General features: G+C 46.0%; 1 protein-coding gene across 4 annotated transcripts in view; it reads left to right on the forward strand.

The window, feature by feature from the left end:
• The window catches only part of ctrip (E3 ubiquitin-protein ligase ctrip), a 160,207-nt gene that overhangs the window by 8,022 nt on the left and 135,527 nt on the right, over positions 1–16,658 (forward strand). For all 4 annotated transcript variants that reach the window (XM_065431586.2, XM_065431585.1, XM_065431588.1 and 1 more), the window contains exons 4-6: positions 1,384–1,589; positions 2,403–2,687; positions 8,117–8,191. In XM_065431586.2, coding sequence (XP_065287658.1) covers positions 1,384–1,589; positions 2,403–2,687; positions 8,117–8,191 — 566 coding nt within the window. The remainder of the gene's footprint in view (positions 1–1,383; positions 1,590–2,402; positions 2,688–8,116; positions 8,192–16,658) is intronic.

The raw sequence follows: 16,658 nt of genomic DNA on the forward strand, positions 1-16,658 counted from the left end.
AATCTAAGCTGACCATAGAGTTTGGCATATGATTATTTTGAAAAAACTATTGGCCTAGATTAGAATACATACAGTATTTAAAAAAGTTTAGTTATGGGGTCTTGCATGCCAAAACTATAATCTGATTATGAGGCACGCTGTCCTGAGGGACTCGGGAAATTTGGACCATCTGCGGTTCTTTAATGTGTACCTAAATCTAAGTACACGGGTGTTTTCGCATTTTGCCCCCATAGAAATACGGCTGCCGTGGCTGGGATACAATTCCGCAACCTCGTGCTTAGTAGCCGAACACCATAGCCACTAAGCAACCACAGTGGGTAAAATGGTAACTCTTGCTGAAAACTGCAAGTATATCTCAAAAACTGTAAGTAAGATGGAAAGTGCATGCATGCGCAGCAGGTATGGTGGGATGGGTCTGTTGGTCCCTTCTGTGGACCACGCATGGCTAGAATGACGAGGCAATCAGTAGTATCTTTAAAGTAGCCTTAATAGTCAGAGCTGACCCATGATGCTTAATTTGTATGAAGCTGTGATCCCAGAAGGTACAGGCAAGGGTACAAGCAGTAACAGTGGGTTTCACTACACTAGTATTGCGTTTTGTTTCACTAGGGTCAAACAGCAGTTAGTGCGTCAGCCTTTGCTGCTGATGAGATATACACCATCAAAACGAATTCAGGCTTATAATAGGTAAATATGTCTTGCGGAATATGTAAATCAGCACAATAGAGAAGTGACTACAGCAAAAGCATAATACACAGAGCACTGACGTTGAACTGATTTACTGGCACAGAATGCTTACACTCGTGTATTGTACAAGGTGGAAAATGGAAAACGCAAATGGTATAACCTTAAATGCGTGCGCAGAAAAGCAATTTGCCTACTAACAAAATTGAAGTGCTCACCTCTTGTTTTCTGACTCAGTCTATCAAATCTGCTTCAATTATTTCTCTAGTAAATTTATTCTTCACTCTATTCATAATGCTGCATTTGTCATACAAGGGAACACCACATCATGTGAGATGATAGGATAAGTTTTCTTCTTTGTACTTATAGATGTTTTACTTGTGCTCAGCTAATGTTTGATGACACACTTTCCAGTCTTAGAAGTTTGCGGGGACAACATGGCCACAATTAGTACATGACTGGGGTAGTTGGAGAACTATGGGAGAGGCCTTTGCCCTGCAGTGGGCGTAACCAGGATGATGAGGATGATGATTTCCAGTCTTGCTCACATACGTATACTTTCCCGCAAGTATGTGTGTTCCATGTCAAATAAATCGGCTGGAAGTCGGGGCTCATTGCATCTCCTTTCTGCATCCATCCCTTGTCTAATGTGCTGCGATTTGCCTGTTAGGGTGAAACGCATGCTCTGTGTTTTGGCAGGTCCCGCACACGCACCTTGGCTCACTGTGACAGCTGCCCAACAACCCACAACGGAATTGCATTGGACACTCAACAACCACCAGTGCACCCGCCACCACAGCAGCAGCAGCCGGATCAGCCGCCTAGCAGCGCGGTCAAGCGCAACCTTGACACTGACGACGCACCCCAGCAGCACAAGAAGCTCAAGGGTCACTTCAGGCCTTGCAGTAAGGGCATGTTTGGCACACTCAATGCCTTCCCATTTGCTGAGGTGCTGGTGCTGTAGATTGGTGCCTTGTGCAGGATCGTCCTACTGAAAAATAAAAAAAAGCCTGGATTTGGTTGCCAGTAACTCGCTGGCTTTGCTCCCTGGTTTGGGAGGGCTCCTTTGTACAGTGATCAAATATTAAGACCACATAAGCTAGCTCAGAGCCTGTGGTGTTCTGCTGCTGTTCAAGCTTTGTTTAGATGGAGGGTTCTTGGGAAGCCATATCATGTTTGGGAGCATACCAGGCACATCAATACTGCTCCATGTTTTTTGTAGTTTCACAATAAATGATTCTTCTGGTGCTTGGGCACTTCTTTACAGCTGCTCTTGTAGGCTGTGTCTGCAGTTAATGTGACAGTTTAGTTCAATGCCTACTTCCAAACCTATCACTTGCAAATCTGGTCTCACCTGATTGCTTCAGCAAATGCTGCCTTTACTACCTTTGCTGAAAAAAAGCATTTCTAAATGCTTTCTCGATTAAAGAACCTTGTGTCTCGTTACCTACATACTAAATGACCCCAGGTGATCATGTTCGACGGAATGTATGGCTGTTCTTGTGTGGGAGCCATTATGAATATGGCCTTCCCTTGCTGGACAAGTACTACGATAGTTCAGTGAGTGTAAACTAGTAGTTTACTGTTATTTAAAATTTTTTTCGCTTTTGCATACCTTCAAATGTGCAGCTAGTTAAAGTGCAGTTATGACCGTACATTTATGGTGCCAGAAAAAAATGTCTGGGGTGGTCTAATTGCATGTTCGTTCTTTCACACAGGGGGCCACGGGGGGGATCGGCCGGAGAAGAGTTGCGCCCTGGAGAGCGGGGCGGCGGGGGGCCGGGCCAGCAAAGGGGGCGGCGGGGCCCGGGGGGCAGCCAGCAGCGGCAAGGCGGCCACCACGGGGTCGTGTGCTAGCAGCAGTGGCAGCGGCAGTCGGCGGCGTTCGTGCCGAGGGGCCAAGCTGGCCGGGGGGGCACCCTCAGGAGGAGGCCCCATGGACCAAGGGGCTGCCTCCTCTTCCTCCAATCACCACCTGCCGCCACCCGATGCCCAGCCACCCGGTCAGTCTCTCTTTCCCAGAAGATAGCACAGTGGCTAGTTGTGGCATACTGCTGTTGAGCATGAGGTTGCGGGTTGTGTATCCTAACCAACAGGGTCACAATACAATGGGTTATATATACAATACAGGGTGTCCCAGCTAACTTGGACCAAGATTTAAAAAATACCAAAGAGCTCTAGAGGAATCATACCGACTGCATAGTAGCTGTAGTCGTATGTACTTCTGGCCAGTATTTTTTTCATCACAAAGTATTACCTAATTAATAACTTTTAATTAGTGAACTTTTTAATTATTGCTTGAATCGCAAGCATATAAATTACAAAGTTGTTGGGCACCTCAAATAACCTCCGAATCAAGCATTTGTTTAGTGCCCTACGAACAACTAGTACTACAAATCCGAGAGCTCCTTCATCGCCTCATTGAGCAAGGACACATTACATTTCAGTGGCTCCCTAGCTGCTTTGGCATAACGGGTAATGAACAGGCCGATCAAGCTGCTCGATCTGCTCATGAAGACAGCATGCAGGAGCCAATCCCATTGTCAATAACAGATGTAGCAACGTAACTTCAAGTGCTAGTGTATGATGCCTTACAATCGTTTTAGAACCAACCTAGCTTTCAGCACACAGATCTACATAGACTGAATGCCTGTCTGTGACTTCATCTTCCACCTAGACTATCCCCATCCCAGGCAATGGCTCTTTACCAATTGTGGCTTGGCGTCGTACTTAAGACGTTGTGTGCTTTCCGCATCAGATTGGAGCATAGTGCTGTGTGTGACCACTATGGTGACAAGAAAACTATCGAACATGTTCTTTGTCATTTTCCCCGATACAGCGCACACAGGCAGTCACTCGTGACCGTGCTGGCGCGTCCTGACGTCCACTTTCTGAAGTTGTACATTGGGGACCATTTCTTTACATGTGCTAACAAATTCATCCAGGAATGTTGTGTCACTGCTTTGGTTCATCCACAATTTCTTTGGCGTAGCGCAGGATCAGATTACAGTTGAACCCTGCAATAACGAAATCGCAGATAAAGAAAGGTACATAACGGAGGAACCATGTTTTAATAAAAAAATTCGTAATCTCGGTCTGCCATCCACGGCCTCGGAGGAGTTTTACCACTCGATCCTCACAACTCGGAATATGTTGCATCGCCATGGCGTCATCATGCGTTGCGAAGAATGACCGCACGGTGTCTAGTGTGTCAAGCACATCTCGCAGGCTCGCTTGCTTGGTCGCGGTTTCGTCGTCATCATAGTTGTCGTCAGTGCCGCATGTGCTCCTGACTATGGTGTCATCCATCATCCAGTTCCTCGTGGATAACCAAGTCACTGTTGACAGACAGGAAGTCATGTAGACCCAAGCCGTCCGGCACAGTTTCATCCACATACCGAAGCGCATCTGATGCCTTGCTCAGTGTGGAAAGTTCGCCCCGTGTAAGCAAACACACTTCCACCTTCTGCTGGTCGCTCAGTCTGACGATGCAGCTGATGCCTGCTGGTTATTATAGCCAGTGTGTTCGAAGCACTTCTTTGTCACGCTTGCTTTCGTTGTCATCCATGCTGCAGCAATCATCTCTAGGGCCATTAAAAGGTCCACCTCCGCTGTGCGTTTGTATTCGATGTTCAGCAGCATCCTCTGAGTAAACCTTGGATGGTAGACACAGTTCAAGCTTCTTCGACAGGGAGCTGCACGGTATCCCGAACTTCACAGTGATATCCACCTTTCTTTTTCGGTTGCAGCTTTCGCGATGATTTGAGATTTCTCTAATAGCGTGAGAAACTTGCGTTTCTTAACTGGAGGAGGCATTTCGCAAGGCCTATTTCTGTACACAATGACCAGGCACCAAGAAGACAGCGAGGGGTACGAAACAAGTCGCCTGGCCGCTTCTGCCAGATTTGCAGCCGGAGGCCAAGCGTTATTGTATGGTTGCCAGCAAAAACAAGTTATGCGCTACGACTAGCCTCTAAGCAAGCAACAACAGGTGGCAGCAAGCAAGTTTCTAAAGTGATTAAAAAACATGTTTTAGCACATTTTTGATCAGGATTTCACTTTTGATATGTTGAAATTATGCGAAGAAAACTCGCGACCCGCTACGGCAGAAATTTTTGTTGTTGCGAGGCTGCTGGTTGAAGATGTGTCGTTGTTGAGGGATATGATATACACGCACTCTTATGTACCTCTGCCGGGAACTCTGAAATATTTTGTTGTTGCGAGAATTTCATTGTTAAGGGCTTTCATTATCGCGGGGTTCGACTGTATTAACAAACTGCTTCTGGAACTTGTAAAGGATTTCTTGGCTGAGGCTGGACTGACATGCATGGCTCAACTTGTCTGGGACGTTTACTTATAAAAAAGTACAAAGCTTTAAAGGGACACTAAAAAGCAACATTGAATTCATTTAGTGTGGGGAAGTACTAAACTTTCAATTTTCATTGGGGGTCTGGTGGAAGAAGGTTGGCTATTAGTTGAGAAAGTGAAGGGCAGAGCTTCCTGTCTGGAATTTTGTTCCTAAGGCACAGTGTTGGTATGCTAGTATGACATCACTGATTTTGAGGTGCTTTCGTACGTTAGGGACAACTTTTGTTCAGAGAAGAGGTCTTAATGTGCTAAATCTTCAGTTACTTTAGAAAGCAGTGTAATTATCCTTGTTTACCTATAAACTATTTGACTGGTCCTGAACAGACGCTGTCCAAATACAGTCGAACCCGACTATATCGAATTATTCTATATGTCGAACAATTTCTGGACAAGGTATAGTTACAATGAGTATATATAGCAAAAATTTCGCTTACATCGAACAAAAATAGCAGCAACTTCTGATATATAGAACGTCAAGCGGCGAAAAAATGCCCCCAGAAGCTGGCTTACCCTCGCGGTGGTGGGGAAACCCGGCGGCACGGCTCCATCCAACCGCTCTCACTACCGTGACCACGCTGCGTTGAGCGAGCTATCGACACCCCCCCTGCAAAATATGATCCTGGCCCACCCGCACTGCTTGCTCAGACAGCCAATCAGAGGCTCTTGTGCACTCATCGTGCAAGATAGCGAAAGTACGAGTTGTCTCGCTGCTTTTCTGGTTCATTGTGTGTGCGTCTTGTGGGCCTTCTCCCGCATCGTTGCCATGATGAAGTAGCAGAATTCGCCTGTCATCGTGAAGCTCGAAATCATAAATCGGATCGAACGCGGTGACAAGTCGGATGTTTCCGCAGCGTGCAAGATTCCAAGTAGCACTCTCAGCACGATCTTGAAGAATAGGGGGGAGATTAGGGCTAAAGCGGCCAAACTCGCAACCTGGTGCCCGTGGCTCCCGACGCGTATGCACGACCGTGTATGAGTGGTTCATCCAGAATTGCTTCAGCCGTGCCAGCTTCCGTGTGCTCGGTGATGACTGTAAATTCTGATGAATGCAACGAAGCTGTTGCCGGTGTTGCCGAACTTTAGAGCGAGCATTCAGAATTTCCGGAAGCTGTTGGCGAATCAACGGTGGACGAGTTTGCGAGTGCAAATGATGGGGTCATGACCACGGCAGAGCCCGAAAATGAAGACTACATTGCCGACATTGTACCAAGCACAAGTGAAATTGGGCACAATGAGGAAAGCAATGACGGTCCTTTGCCCACGTCCTCCGAAGTGATCGGTGCGCTTGCACTAGTCCGGTGCTTCTGCGCGAATGCAGAAGGGGGCGGACTCAGCTGCTCCGACTCCTTAGACAATGTGGAGAAGCGCATGCGTCACAGGCAGCTAAATTGCCCAAGCAGAAGAAAATGGAGGACTATTCCACGCGAAATTAAGCTAATTCCATCAATAAAGTGATTTTATAAATGGTATGGGCTTTTATGACATCCTATTATTTAGCAGGCTTATATTAAATTATGCTCTATATCGAACTGATAGGCGTTTTTTGCAAGTTTGATATAGACGGGTTCGACTGTATTTAGATGTCTCAAGGAGCTAGCATTGGAACTTCAAGCCTGCCTTACGGTTTTGCATCTTTTCTGGCTTACCAAGACTGCCCACAGTAAGACTGGTGTTTCTGGCATTTCAGAAGTGTGATTTGCGAGTACGACTTAACATTCTACCTTAGTGTTTCTTTAAAGGAAGCAAAAGCTTTGTATGGCCTAGAGAGCAGGGGTCTCGAACATGTGGGCCACATGCGGCCAGCAAGAGTCCCAGATGCGTTACCCTACTAATTAGTGCACTCCCTCTTTCTCCTCCAACTGGGCTGCTACCCATTTCTCCTGACTTGCCCAACTCTTAGGGTTCCCTTACGTAATGAGGTAGACATAGAAGTTCTTGTGCCAGAAAAATACTAATATTGGCGATGGAATAACCAGCACACAGATATTTCAAAGTGATGATAGCACACTTACAAAATTAGGCTCCCCACCCTCCCCTCACACTCCCCACCCCTCAACATATAATAAAATGAGCGGGAGAGGCAAATGCCAAGGAAGACATGCACAAAAGGAAATCCTCACCTGCGCTTACGTAGCAGGCGGTTTTGCAAACTGTGCTTTCTTTGAATTGCATTGACCGCACTGACCTATCGGCAGGCAGGGTCAACTGCAGCGCCCTCTCCTATGTGCCAACTGGATGGCAAGAATTTCTGTGCGTTGCAGGCAAGCACTGCCAAAGGAGGTAGGGGCGGAGGGGGGGAGTAGAAAATGAACAAGAAAAGGGCACCACATGCCTAGTGGTGCGACCCTTGAGAAGCTGTGTGAAGTGGGTATGGCCCAGTGTCAGATAAACTACCTGTGCAGGTAGAACCCGCAGCAGTGTACAAGTAGCTATGGCATTCAGCTGTTGAGCTGAAGGTCGCGGCCACATTCCATCCCGGCGACACTGGCTGCATTTCGATAGGGGCAAAATGCAAGAATGTTCATCTGCATACTTAGATTTAAGGGCAGGTTACAGAACCCCAGGTGACGAAAACAAATCCGAAGTTTCCTGCTACTGTGTCTTATACTCGTACAGTGGCTTTGGCACATATCCCATAATATAATATTTATTTTTCAACTTAATTGTGTGTGCTTTAGTGTGACAGTCATTATTGCAAATCTGCGGTCTCGGATTTACATCTGACCTTGCACCATATACTTGACATAGTGCATTGATAGCTCCCCACAGGCCATTTTCTTGCTAATCAAGGCCCAAGTTGCCCAAGTTCTTTGTTAACTTAAATGTCCTATGCTGATAAGAGCTCCATTTGTACATGCAGCAACATGTTTGAAACTCTCGATGTACATCTTACCTTGTGTTGCAGGTTTGTATTCTTTGTGCAGGCATTATTTTAAGCACATAGAAGTAACAATGCATTTTTTTTTTCCTATAGCTGCGTCGTCAACATTTTTATTTGTAAAATGATTTCTGTAAAGCAGCAGAAAACAGAAGTTATTAGTGAGGTCTGTCTTTTGTTTTTCAGCTGCCAGTAGAGTTGGTAACAGTTCAGGCACTGCAGACAGCGAATCTGATGACAACGAGATGGGAAGATTGCAAGGTAAGTGCTAGTCCTCATCTTACTGGAATGTTGTGTGACTGGGCTTGAATCCTTTGGTAGAAAGCACCTGGGAAGCAGCGTACCATCGGAAATTGCAACACTTCATTGCTCGCCATGGCACCCTGAGTGCTTTGTGAGGTTTTATTATACTCCATTTTATACATAGCCGGCTATGCTGCGAAGACTAGAGACTTCCTTCACTGCTAACGTTCGCAACCAGAGAATAATGCAGTACATATGAAAGATGTAGGTACTATATAATCTCATTAATTTGATCCACATTAATTTGGAAAATTGGATGATTTGGACCTGCCTTCTGGTCCCGACAAGCGTATGCATTATTTAATGGTACCAAGTTTGTTAATTTGGACGTATCTGGCTGTGCATCGGTTAATCCAGGTGACGCCTGAACACACCATGTACACAGCGTCTCAAATGTGTGAGGCTAACGTGGCATTTCTGGCGCTAGCACCTAGGCAAAGTGAAGCGGTGAAGTTCATATTGTTGCTCTTAGATATCGGTGGAAACCATATAGCAATGACGAGAACGCTTTGTCGCTTTTTTGTGCTTAGTTTTGTCCAAGGCATCATGTTGGCTGTAGGCTTTCAAAACTGCATGGTTTCAGGACTGCATTGGTTGCAGGAAGCACTGCTTTCATTATGATTTCATTATGATCAAGGAAAGGATAAGTTATTCTACTAGGGCCTTTGCACTGGTACCAAACCCACCAGTGACATTGCGCATGATTGTTAGTTGTTGGCCAGCTCACTGGGAAAGAAATTATCTATACATAATTCTGCTGGTGTGCATGCATTTGTCTTGATAATGATTTGGTTCTGTGAGGTCATTTAGTATATATACCGTATTTACTCACATAATGATCGCACTCGTGTAATGATCGCACCCCTGAATTTTGTCATCAAAATTTGATTTTTTTTTTATTTCCCGTGTAGTGATCGCACCCCAAACTTGCTGCAGCGATATGTCGTGTGCCAAGTCTAGCTAATATTGATCGCACTTACCATCTGTCGAATGCTACGCGAACGACTCTTCAAGACAAACCAAGTGGTCTGCACGCACCAAACATTCTTAAGTAGATGCCTCATTTCATTACTTTCATCACTTTCCGCACTTCCATGACTAAAAAAAAAGCTGCAACCAAACTTGCCTTTATTATGTGTAGGCTTTTTAATGGTTGTGGTCAACAACAAGAAAGGTGCCTGGGCACGCAACAAATCGCGAGCGGCAACGATAGTAGCCACATTTACACTGATACGTTAAAGGTGCACCCTATTCATACGCCAATGCTTGTAACACAGCTAAGGGATTCACCCACCCTTAGCGGAAACGTGCCGTATTAGGATAGTAGTGAAGACAGATGCCGCAGTTTCCGCAGCATGTTGGCCATGTGTTTCGATGTCACTGGCAGCTTAGCACGCCCATCTGTTTCTGTCCTCTCAAAGTGGGCATGGCGACGTTATTGCCGCAGACTTGCCGATATTATCGATATCATTGATTACTGATACGGAAGAAACTGTTTCAATGCACGTAATGTACTCACGAGAAGAAAAAATAATCGCATTCGGCACATTCAGCTTGCTCCGCCGGCCACCATTTTTGTTTTGGTGTCCCGCAGCAAACGCGAGACGAAAAAAGTTTTTTTTCGTTTCGCGGGAAATTTAACCCGTGTAATGATCGCACCCCTGATTTTGTGTCAGTTTTTCTGACAAAAAAGTACGAGCATTATGCGGGTAAATACGGTATATATATATATATGTACACACACACACACGCACACACACACAGTCAACGACCGATTTTTCGGACCCTCTAGGGAATGTAAAAACATCCGAAAATTCAGGCAGTCCGAAAAAATGAATGCATGTAAAAAAAAAACGCCTTTTTTCTTTTTTTTCCTTGGATCTAGAGGTAAAGGGCGAAGTACCACGCTTCCGAAACCCTGCCAAAGCATCAATGAACGTGCTATAAAAAGAGGCGTTCAAAAACTCTATGCAGCCTACTGCTGGTTTATTATGTACATGTGCATTGTCGGGCAGCCAGTGTTATTGCTGCAGTGGCTTGAAGAACTTGTTGTTTGTTGTTTGGACGGCGTTCTGCTTGCATGCGATCATATTCGCTTCGATCAGCACTGTACTGTTCAGCACTGTTCGATGTCAGCTCTGTACACCGATGAAAGAGTAAACAGTGTTCGCGTCAACTCTGCGCTTGTAGGCAGCGCAGGCATTAGCTCCTCATTTTCAACTGCGAAGTCTTCTGAATCCCCAACAACCTGACGGACTATTCCCTCGTCAGTCAGTTCTGCGCAGAAGTTGAGCTCGTTGTCAGCGTCAACAAACTGTTCAAAAGTTATTTCTGTGGGTACGGTTCTGCTTTCCGCGCTTCGATGCCATTGGCGAGGACGACAAAGACGAAGTGGGGGCCATCGAAGGCAAGCGAAATCCTCAAGTTGCGAACAGTGGAGTTCGCTGACGATCGTCGCAGAGCACACTTGACACAACAGCACAACCACACCACGCTAGCCAAAACGTGGCCTGCGCAAACAAACGAAATAGTGTCGCTCCGGAAACTCCGCCGGAGGCGAAAGTGCGGCCATTTGCGGCAATGAACATAGCCAGCGTGGCCAGACCAAATCACTGTGTGACGGCTAGATTCGGCTAGTTGTGGTTCAAGGCGGTGATATGCTTCGGCTGCAAGTCGATTTCCTTCGCAAGGGCGCTGTGCGAGGAGCCAAAGGACCTTCCGTTGCGTCAAAAAGTCCGGAAAGTTGGACGGCGGGGGGTTCGAGCGTCTGAAACTTGAGATGTCCTTATACATTGATTCTATGGGGCTCGTGGCGGTGCCGCGAAGATGTCCAAAATATCAGGCATGCCTGAAAATTTGGGCGTCCGAAAATTCAATCGTTGACTGTACATGTATATATATGCACACGCACACACACACACACACACACACACACACACACACACACACACACACACACACACACACACACACACACACACACACACACACACACACACACAGGCGAATTCATGAGCATAAAGCATAAACACACAAGTAGAAAGAGACACTGCTTGCGTTTAGCACTAATGGATACTTAGGCCCCTCACCAGGCCCCATAGCAAATTTTGGTTATATGCTGGAAGTTGCTACGTGTCCTCTAGAGAGCATTTTGCCGTAAAAATTTCTCAAGTCGGCTCGTTAATAGCAGAGATATAAATATTTCAGTGTCGCGAACCTATGATTTCAGCAGGTGGGCTCCACTGCATAGTAAGACTCCCTCTCCACTCGTCCCATCTAGCCTTCGCAAGTGAAATTCATTCCCTGCATTCTCCCATGCCAGACCTCGAGGATTGCTTGACACATGCGTCACGGGCCCCGCCTTCACTTTTTTTCTCCTGACTTGTTTATTATTATTATTTTTTTTTCAATGCGCTTTTCCGCTGGCGGTGTTGCGCGCGAGCTGTTATCGTTTCGCGCAGCGCACGATTTTGCATGTTGTGCGCAAAAACACATGACTAGCGGTATAATTCAGTGCTTCACGAATACTGAGGCAGAACAAGCGAATCGTAGAGCATGGTCACGCGCTCGAACATGGTAGAAAATGGCATAGTTTCGGTACCTGCGCACGTGACTGCACGACCGCGGGAATAAGCAGACAAAACGGAAGTACATTTCTCTTGGTTAGGTTAGGTGTGGTTAGGTTAGGTGTAAAGTCAAACAAAAAACGCGCAGACATTCCGTTTGTGTGTTTTATTATTTCTCTAAACTTCAGTTCGTCAATTCAAGCAACAGATCACACAAATAACAAATGGTGCCTTGAATAATTCCCGAAGTCATGTGTCACCACGAGCGACACATGAACTTGAGTCTTGATCAGACTTGAGTACGTAGGCCCATGGATGTGAGTATGTTGTCCTCCGGCTTGGGGCGTTGCGGCCACGAGGAGAAAGAAAAACGGCGTTCGGTTTGAAATTTCAGATCTTTCCGTTGCGAATAGCGGTGTAATACTTCGCAGACACGATCGTTATCACGCAATGTATGCTCTGCGCTTGTCGGCTCAAAATGGCCTGACCTGGTAAGGGGCCCTTTAATGAGCAGGTCTGGCCCGGGCCGGGTTGAGTCTGGCCTTTTGGGTCAGCCCAGGCCCGTGCCGTGCTCTAGCTTGTTGCACTATTTCTGTACTGTGGTTTTCTTAGCCCATCTGATAATTTGGCATTTGGTAAATTTGGACATATTGTCCAGTCCTATGAAATCCGTATTAACAAGATAGTGTACATGTTATATAGTTTGGGGTAACATTAAGTGTTTTACCTTTATGTTGCAAAATGTGATGTAACTATATGGAAGACGTCACAGATCTGAACCTATTTACCAGCGAGCAAGCAGAGATGCACCAGAGCAACCCCGGCACACTGTTTGCGCTAATGGCCAAAACACATTTGAGTCTATGCAGGATATATCACATGCAGACATATTACTAGCTGTCTATACTGAACAACCGTAACATGCCCTTGGAAATCCCAAGCCAAATTATAGCATTGTTGTCTTTTGTGTAGCTCTGTTGTGTGATGTGTGTATTGTGTCAAACTCTCAATCACTAGCACATTTGATATACTAGTCAAATCTCATTACTACAAACCCCATATTAACAAATTTCTTAAATTTACGAATATTTTAAAAATCCCCGCCAGATTGCCTATATTTTCAATGTAAAAATATTTCAGAACTAAGAATTAATATACAGTGCATATTTCAGAATAATGCACATAATTTCATTTCCTCTTTATAACCGAGGAACATCAGTATTATGAATTCGGCTAAAAGTAACAGCGCCGCAACTCTCGCGTGAAACAGAAGCCGCAAGTGCACTATCATCACCATTTCACCGTAGCTATCATCATTACAGTGTCGAGTGCCAACTGCTTCACCACAAACTTCACCAAGAACTTCACCACAAAGGTTTGGCGATATTTGCGCGAGATCCAACGATGAATGCAGCTAGCGATGACCCCAAGAAGTGAAAGCTGTTTTCACTGCAGGACAAATTGGATGTAGTGAAGGAAATTGACGCAGGGAAAAAGCAAATCGACATCTGCAGACAGCGTGGAATTACCCCATCAACCATCGCGACCATTTTGAAAGACCGAGACAAGATTGTCCAGCTTCACTGGGAATCTCAATTCGCTGCTACAAGGAAATGGCTGCGACTGGGAAACTTTCAATCTGTGGGCCAAGCTGTTCTCATGTGGTTCACACATGCCAGACTGCAAAACGATCCTGTGTCTGGCTCACTGCTCCAAGAAAAAGCCCTCGAATTTGCTGATGCACTTGAAGTAACTGGGTGTGACAGCAGTGGGGTTTGGCTTTTTCGTTTCCGCCAAAGGAATGAAATAACTTGGCAGGTAGTCTCAGGCGAGGAAAAAGCTGCTGACTGAGAAGGCGCGGATTCTTGGTGCAATGATTGTTTTCTAGATGTGGCTGAATCGTACTCTGAAGACGATATTTTCAACGCGGATGAGACCGCATGTTTTTATCAGCTGCTGCCAGACCGGACGATGTACTTAAAGGGCAGCAACGCAGAGGAGGGAAGAAGTCGCATCTTCATGCGACAGTCCTGCTCTGCTGCAATGCAACAGGCACGAAGAAAATTAAAACTGCTCATCATCGGCAAGTACGTATGAAAAACGTCATGTTGTTACCGTGTGAGTACTGCGCCAACAAGCGAGCCCGGATGACTCGAGAACTCTTTTCCGAGTGGCTCATCAAACTCGGATGACCATATAAGGAGGGATGACCGAAGAATTCTATTCGTTGTCAACAACTGCTCTGCTTGCATGGTGAATGTTCGCTCGACGCATGTTTGCTTGGAGTTTCTGCCGCCAAACAACACATCCTTGATGCAACCCCCTAGACCAGGGTGTTATAAAAAGTGTGAAAGCAGAATTTCTTAAGCGCCTTGTGCAGCGGTTGATTATCAACCTTTGCCTAAAGCTGCTGACTGTAATCAATATTCGTCAGGCAGTGGAAATGCTCATAGGAGCTTGGTGGAACTTGAAGGCGTCCATTATTAGCAACTGCTAGCGAAAAGCAGGGCTTGTGAAAGCGCCTGTTTAGCTTGAAGATGACCTGGAGGTGACCAACAACAGCCCAGGAGACCCGCAACCTCGGTCCACAGAACTGCTGCCCGCCGTCTCTTTCTTCGATGACTACCGAATTTGCATGATTGTAGGTCGACTCGAATGTAAGTGGACCCCCCCTCCTCCCCATATGGCGTGTGACAGAAAAATAAAAAGAGCATACCTGGGGGCGCATTCGATAACGAAAATTTATTAGTAGCTGACACGGTCACTAGGCTACTTGTCTTCACTAGTGCTGCCATCGTCATCGCTGCTACTTTCCCACAGCACCTCATCGTCCAGTGAAATTCCATATTTGGCAAACAACCGCACCATGACATCTTGTTGAACAGCAGCCCACGCCAAATGCACCCAACCATACGTAGCCGTCAGGGAGGTTCTTTTGACAGGTCCGGTTGGCGTAAATTCGCGGTCTTCTGCCGCCAGCCACTCATTGTACTCATGGCGGAGCAGGCCCTTAAAAGGCGAAGATCCGGGCTTGTTTCATGACCATGTCACATTCCACGGGCAGGGACCGATCATGCATTTCAGCGACACATGCCGCAAGCTTGGCCTACAGCTCCAGAAAGCGTCCAGACTTCGGCACGTGGGAAATTCCTCACTTGCCGTCACAGGTGAAAATTTCACTTCGCTGCAGTCGCCACTCTCACACCACCCGTTCAGAAACACCGACCTTGCGACCCGCTGCACAGGGATTTGTTTCTTCGGCCTAAAGGATGGCAGCCCTCATGAACACTGCTGTGAACGAGGACTCATGATGGAGCACTCGTGATGACTGAGGAAGCATGGAAGTAGCACGTAGCCGGCAGTCAAATCAAACGCATCAAACCAATGCCTTTGGTTAAACTAAGAGCATAGAGAAAGCTAAGAGCTACAGGAAAAGAGAAACATGTGAACGGTGTCTGCTATTCCATGAAGTTCCGATACTCCCCACAAGAGTTGCTGTTCTGAGGGTGCCTCTGCGAATGGAACAGTGGCGCTTCCATCAGCTATCGATACCCCCCCATGAGTGTTTTGTGCACTGTAAACCTCTCAAAAATGTTGAAAAACCCTTCCGAAAAGCGAACATGCAGGATACCAAAAAGCTACGGGTAGGGCCATAGTGCAAACATAAAATTGTAACCATGTTGTAATTCCCGTTGGTTTTAGTTTCGATTGTAAGTCGATCCCCCCAATTCAGATTTCCAAATTAAAAAAAAAAAATAGGTCAAGTTGCAATTGTGTAAATACGGTACGTAGAGAGTGACAGCGCAGCACTAACGGTGGTGGACCTGACAATCGGAGGAGATTATTAACTGCGTTCGGATGTCTCCAGTGACGATGACAACCCGAAGGAAGACTACTGTGGGTCACTGAACACAGAAGATGAGATCGTGTCGAACATTGACCTTTTAGTGCACATGAACAAAGTCCATGCTTTCATAGCTCAGTGCAATCACATGCCCATTGAGGTATTGTGCAAAGTGGAAGATTAAAAAAATTATGGGGCTTTACGTGCCAAAACCACTTTTTGATTATGAGGCACGCCGTAGTGGAGGACTCCGGAAATTTCGACCACCTGAGGTTCTTTTACGTGCACCTAAATCTAAGTACACGGTTGTTTTCACATTTCGCGCTTATAGAAATGCAGCTATCGTTGCCGGGATTCAATCCCGAGACCTCGTGCTCAGCAGCTCAACACCAAAGCCACTGAGCAACCACGGCGGGTAAAGTGGAAGATGTAGATGCATTCCTAATCGGTCGTGCGTGCTGCACGTACCGGAAGAAAATCACTAATTTCTTCAAATAAAGCAGCTTTGAAGTGAGTGAAACGTTTTTATTGGAGAGTATGCTTGTCTGCACACACGTCTACTGCCAAGGTACGTCATTTTCATTCCTATGTTTGTCCACTGGCTTATAACCTCATGTGTTTCATTACGATATTTCTAAATAACAAATGAGTTTCGACGGTCCTGTGTGATTCTTTGTATCGAGATTTGACTGTATATTGAATAGTGCACTGTGCAACTCTCTCCAAATGCGCTTCTACTGCTAGCGAGCTGCAATGACTTCTCGCGCTGTCAAAAACATTCTATGCCGATGAAACTGCGCTATTTTGGAAAATGTTGCTAAGCAAGACATGCATCTGAAGAACAATGTGTGTCATGAGACAAAAATGAGCAAAGAGCATGTATGTTGAGCTCGCTAGAAAAAGAGTCCTTGTGCAAATTACGGCTATTCATTTCTGCCAAAAGCATATCACCATGCTGCTTGCAGGAACATTAAAGGATTCTGGGTGCAATACACATTCCATAAGGAAGTATCGA

Source organism: Dermacentor albipictus, chromosome 1, assembly GCF_038994185.2.
Source record: "Dermacentor albipictus isolate Rhodes 1998 colony chromosome 1, USDA_Dalb.pri_finalv2, whole genome shotgun sequence".
Taxonomy (NCBI): Eukaryota; Metazoa; Arthropoda; class Arachnida; order Ixodida; family Ixodidae; genus Dermacentor; species Dermacentor albipictus.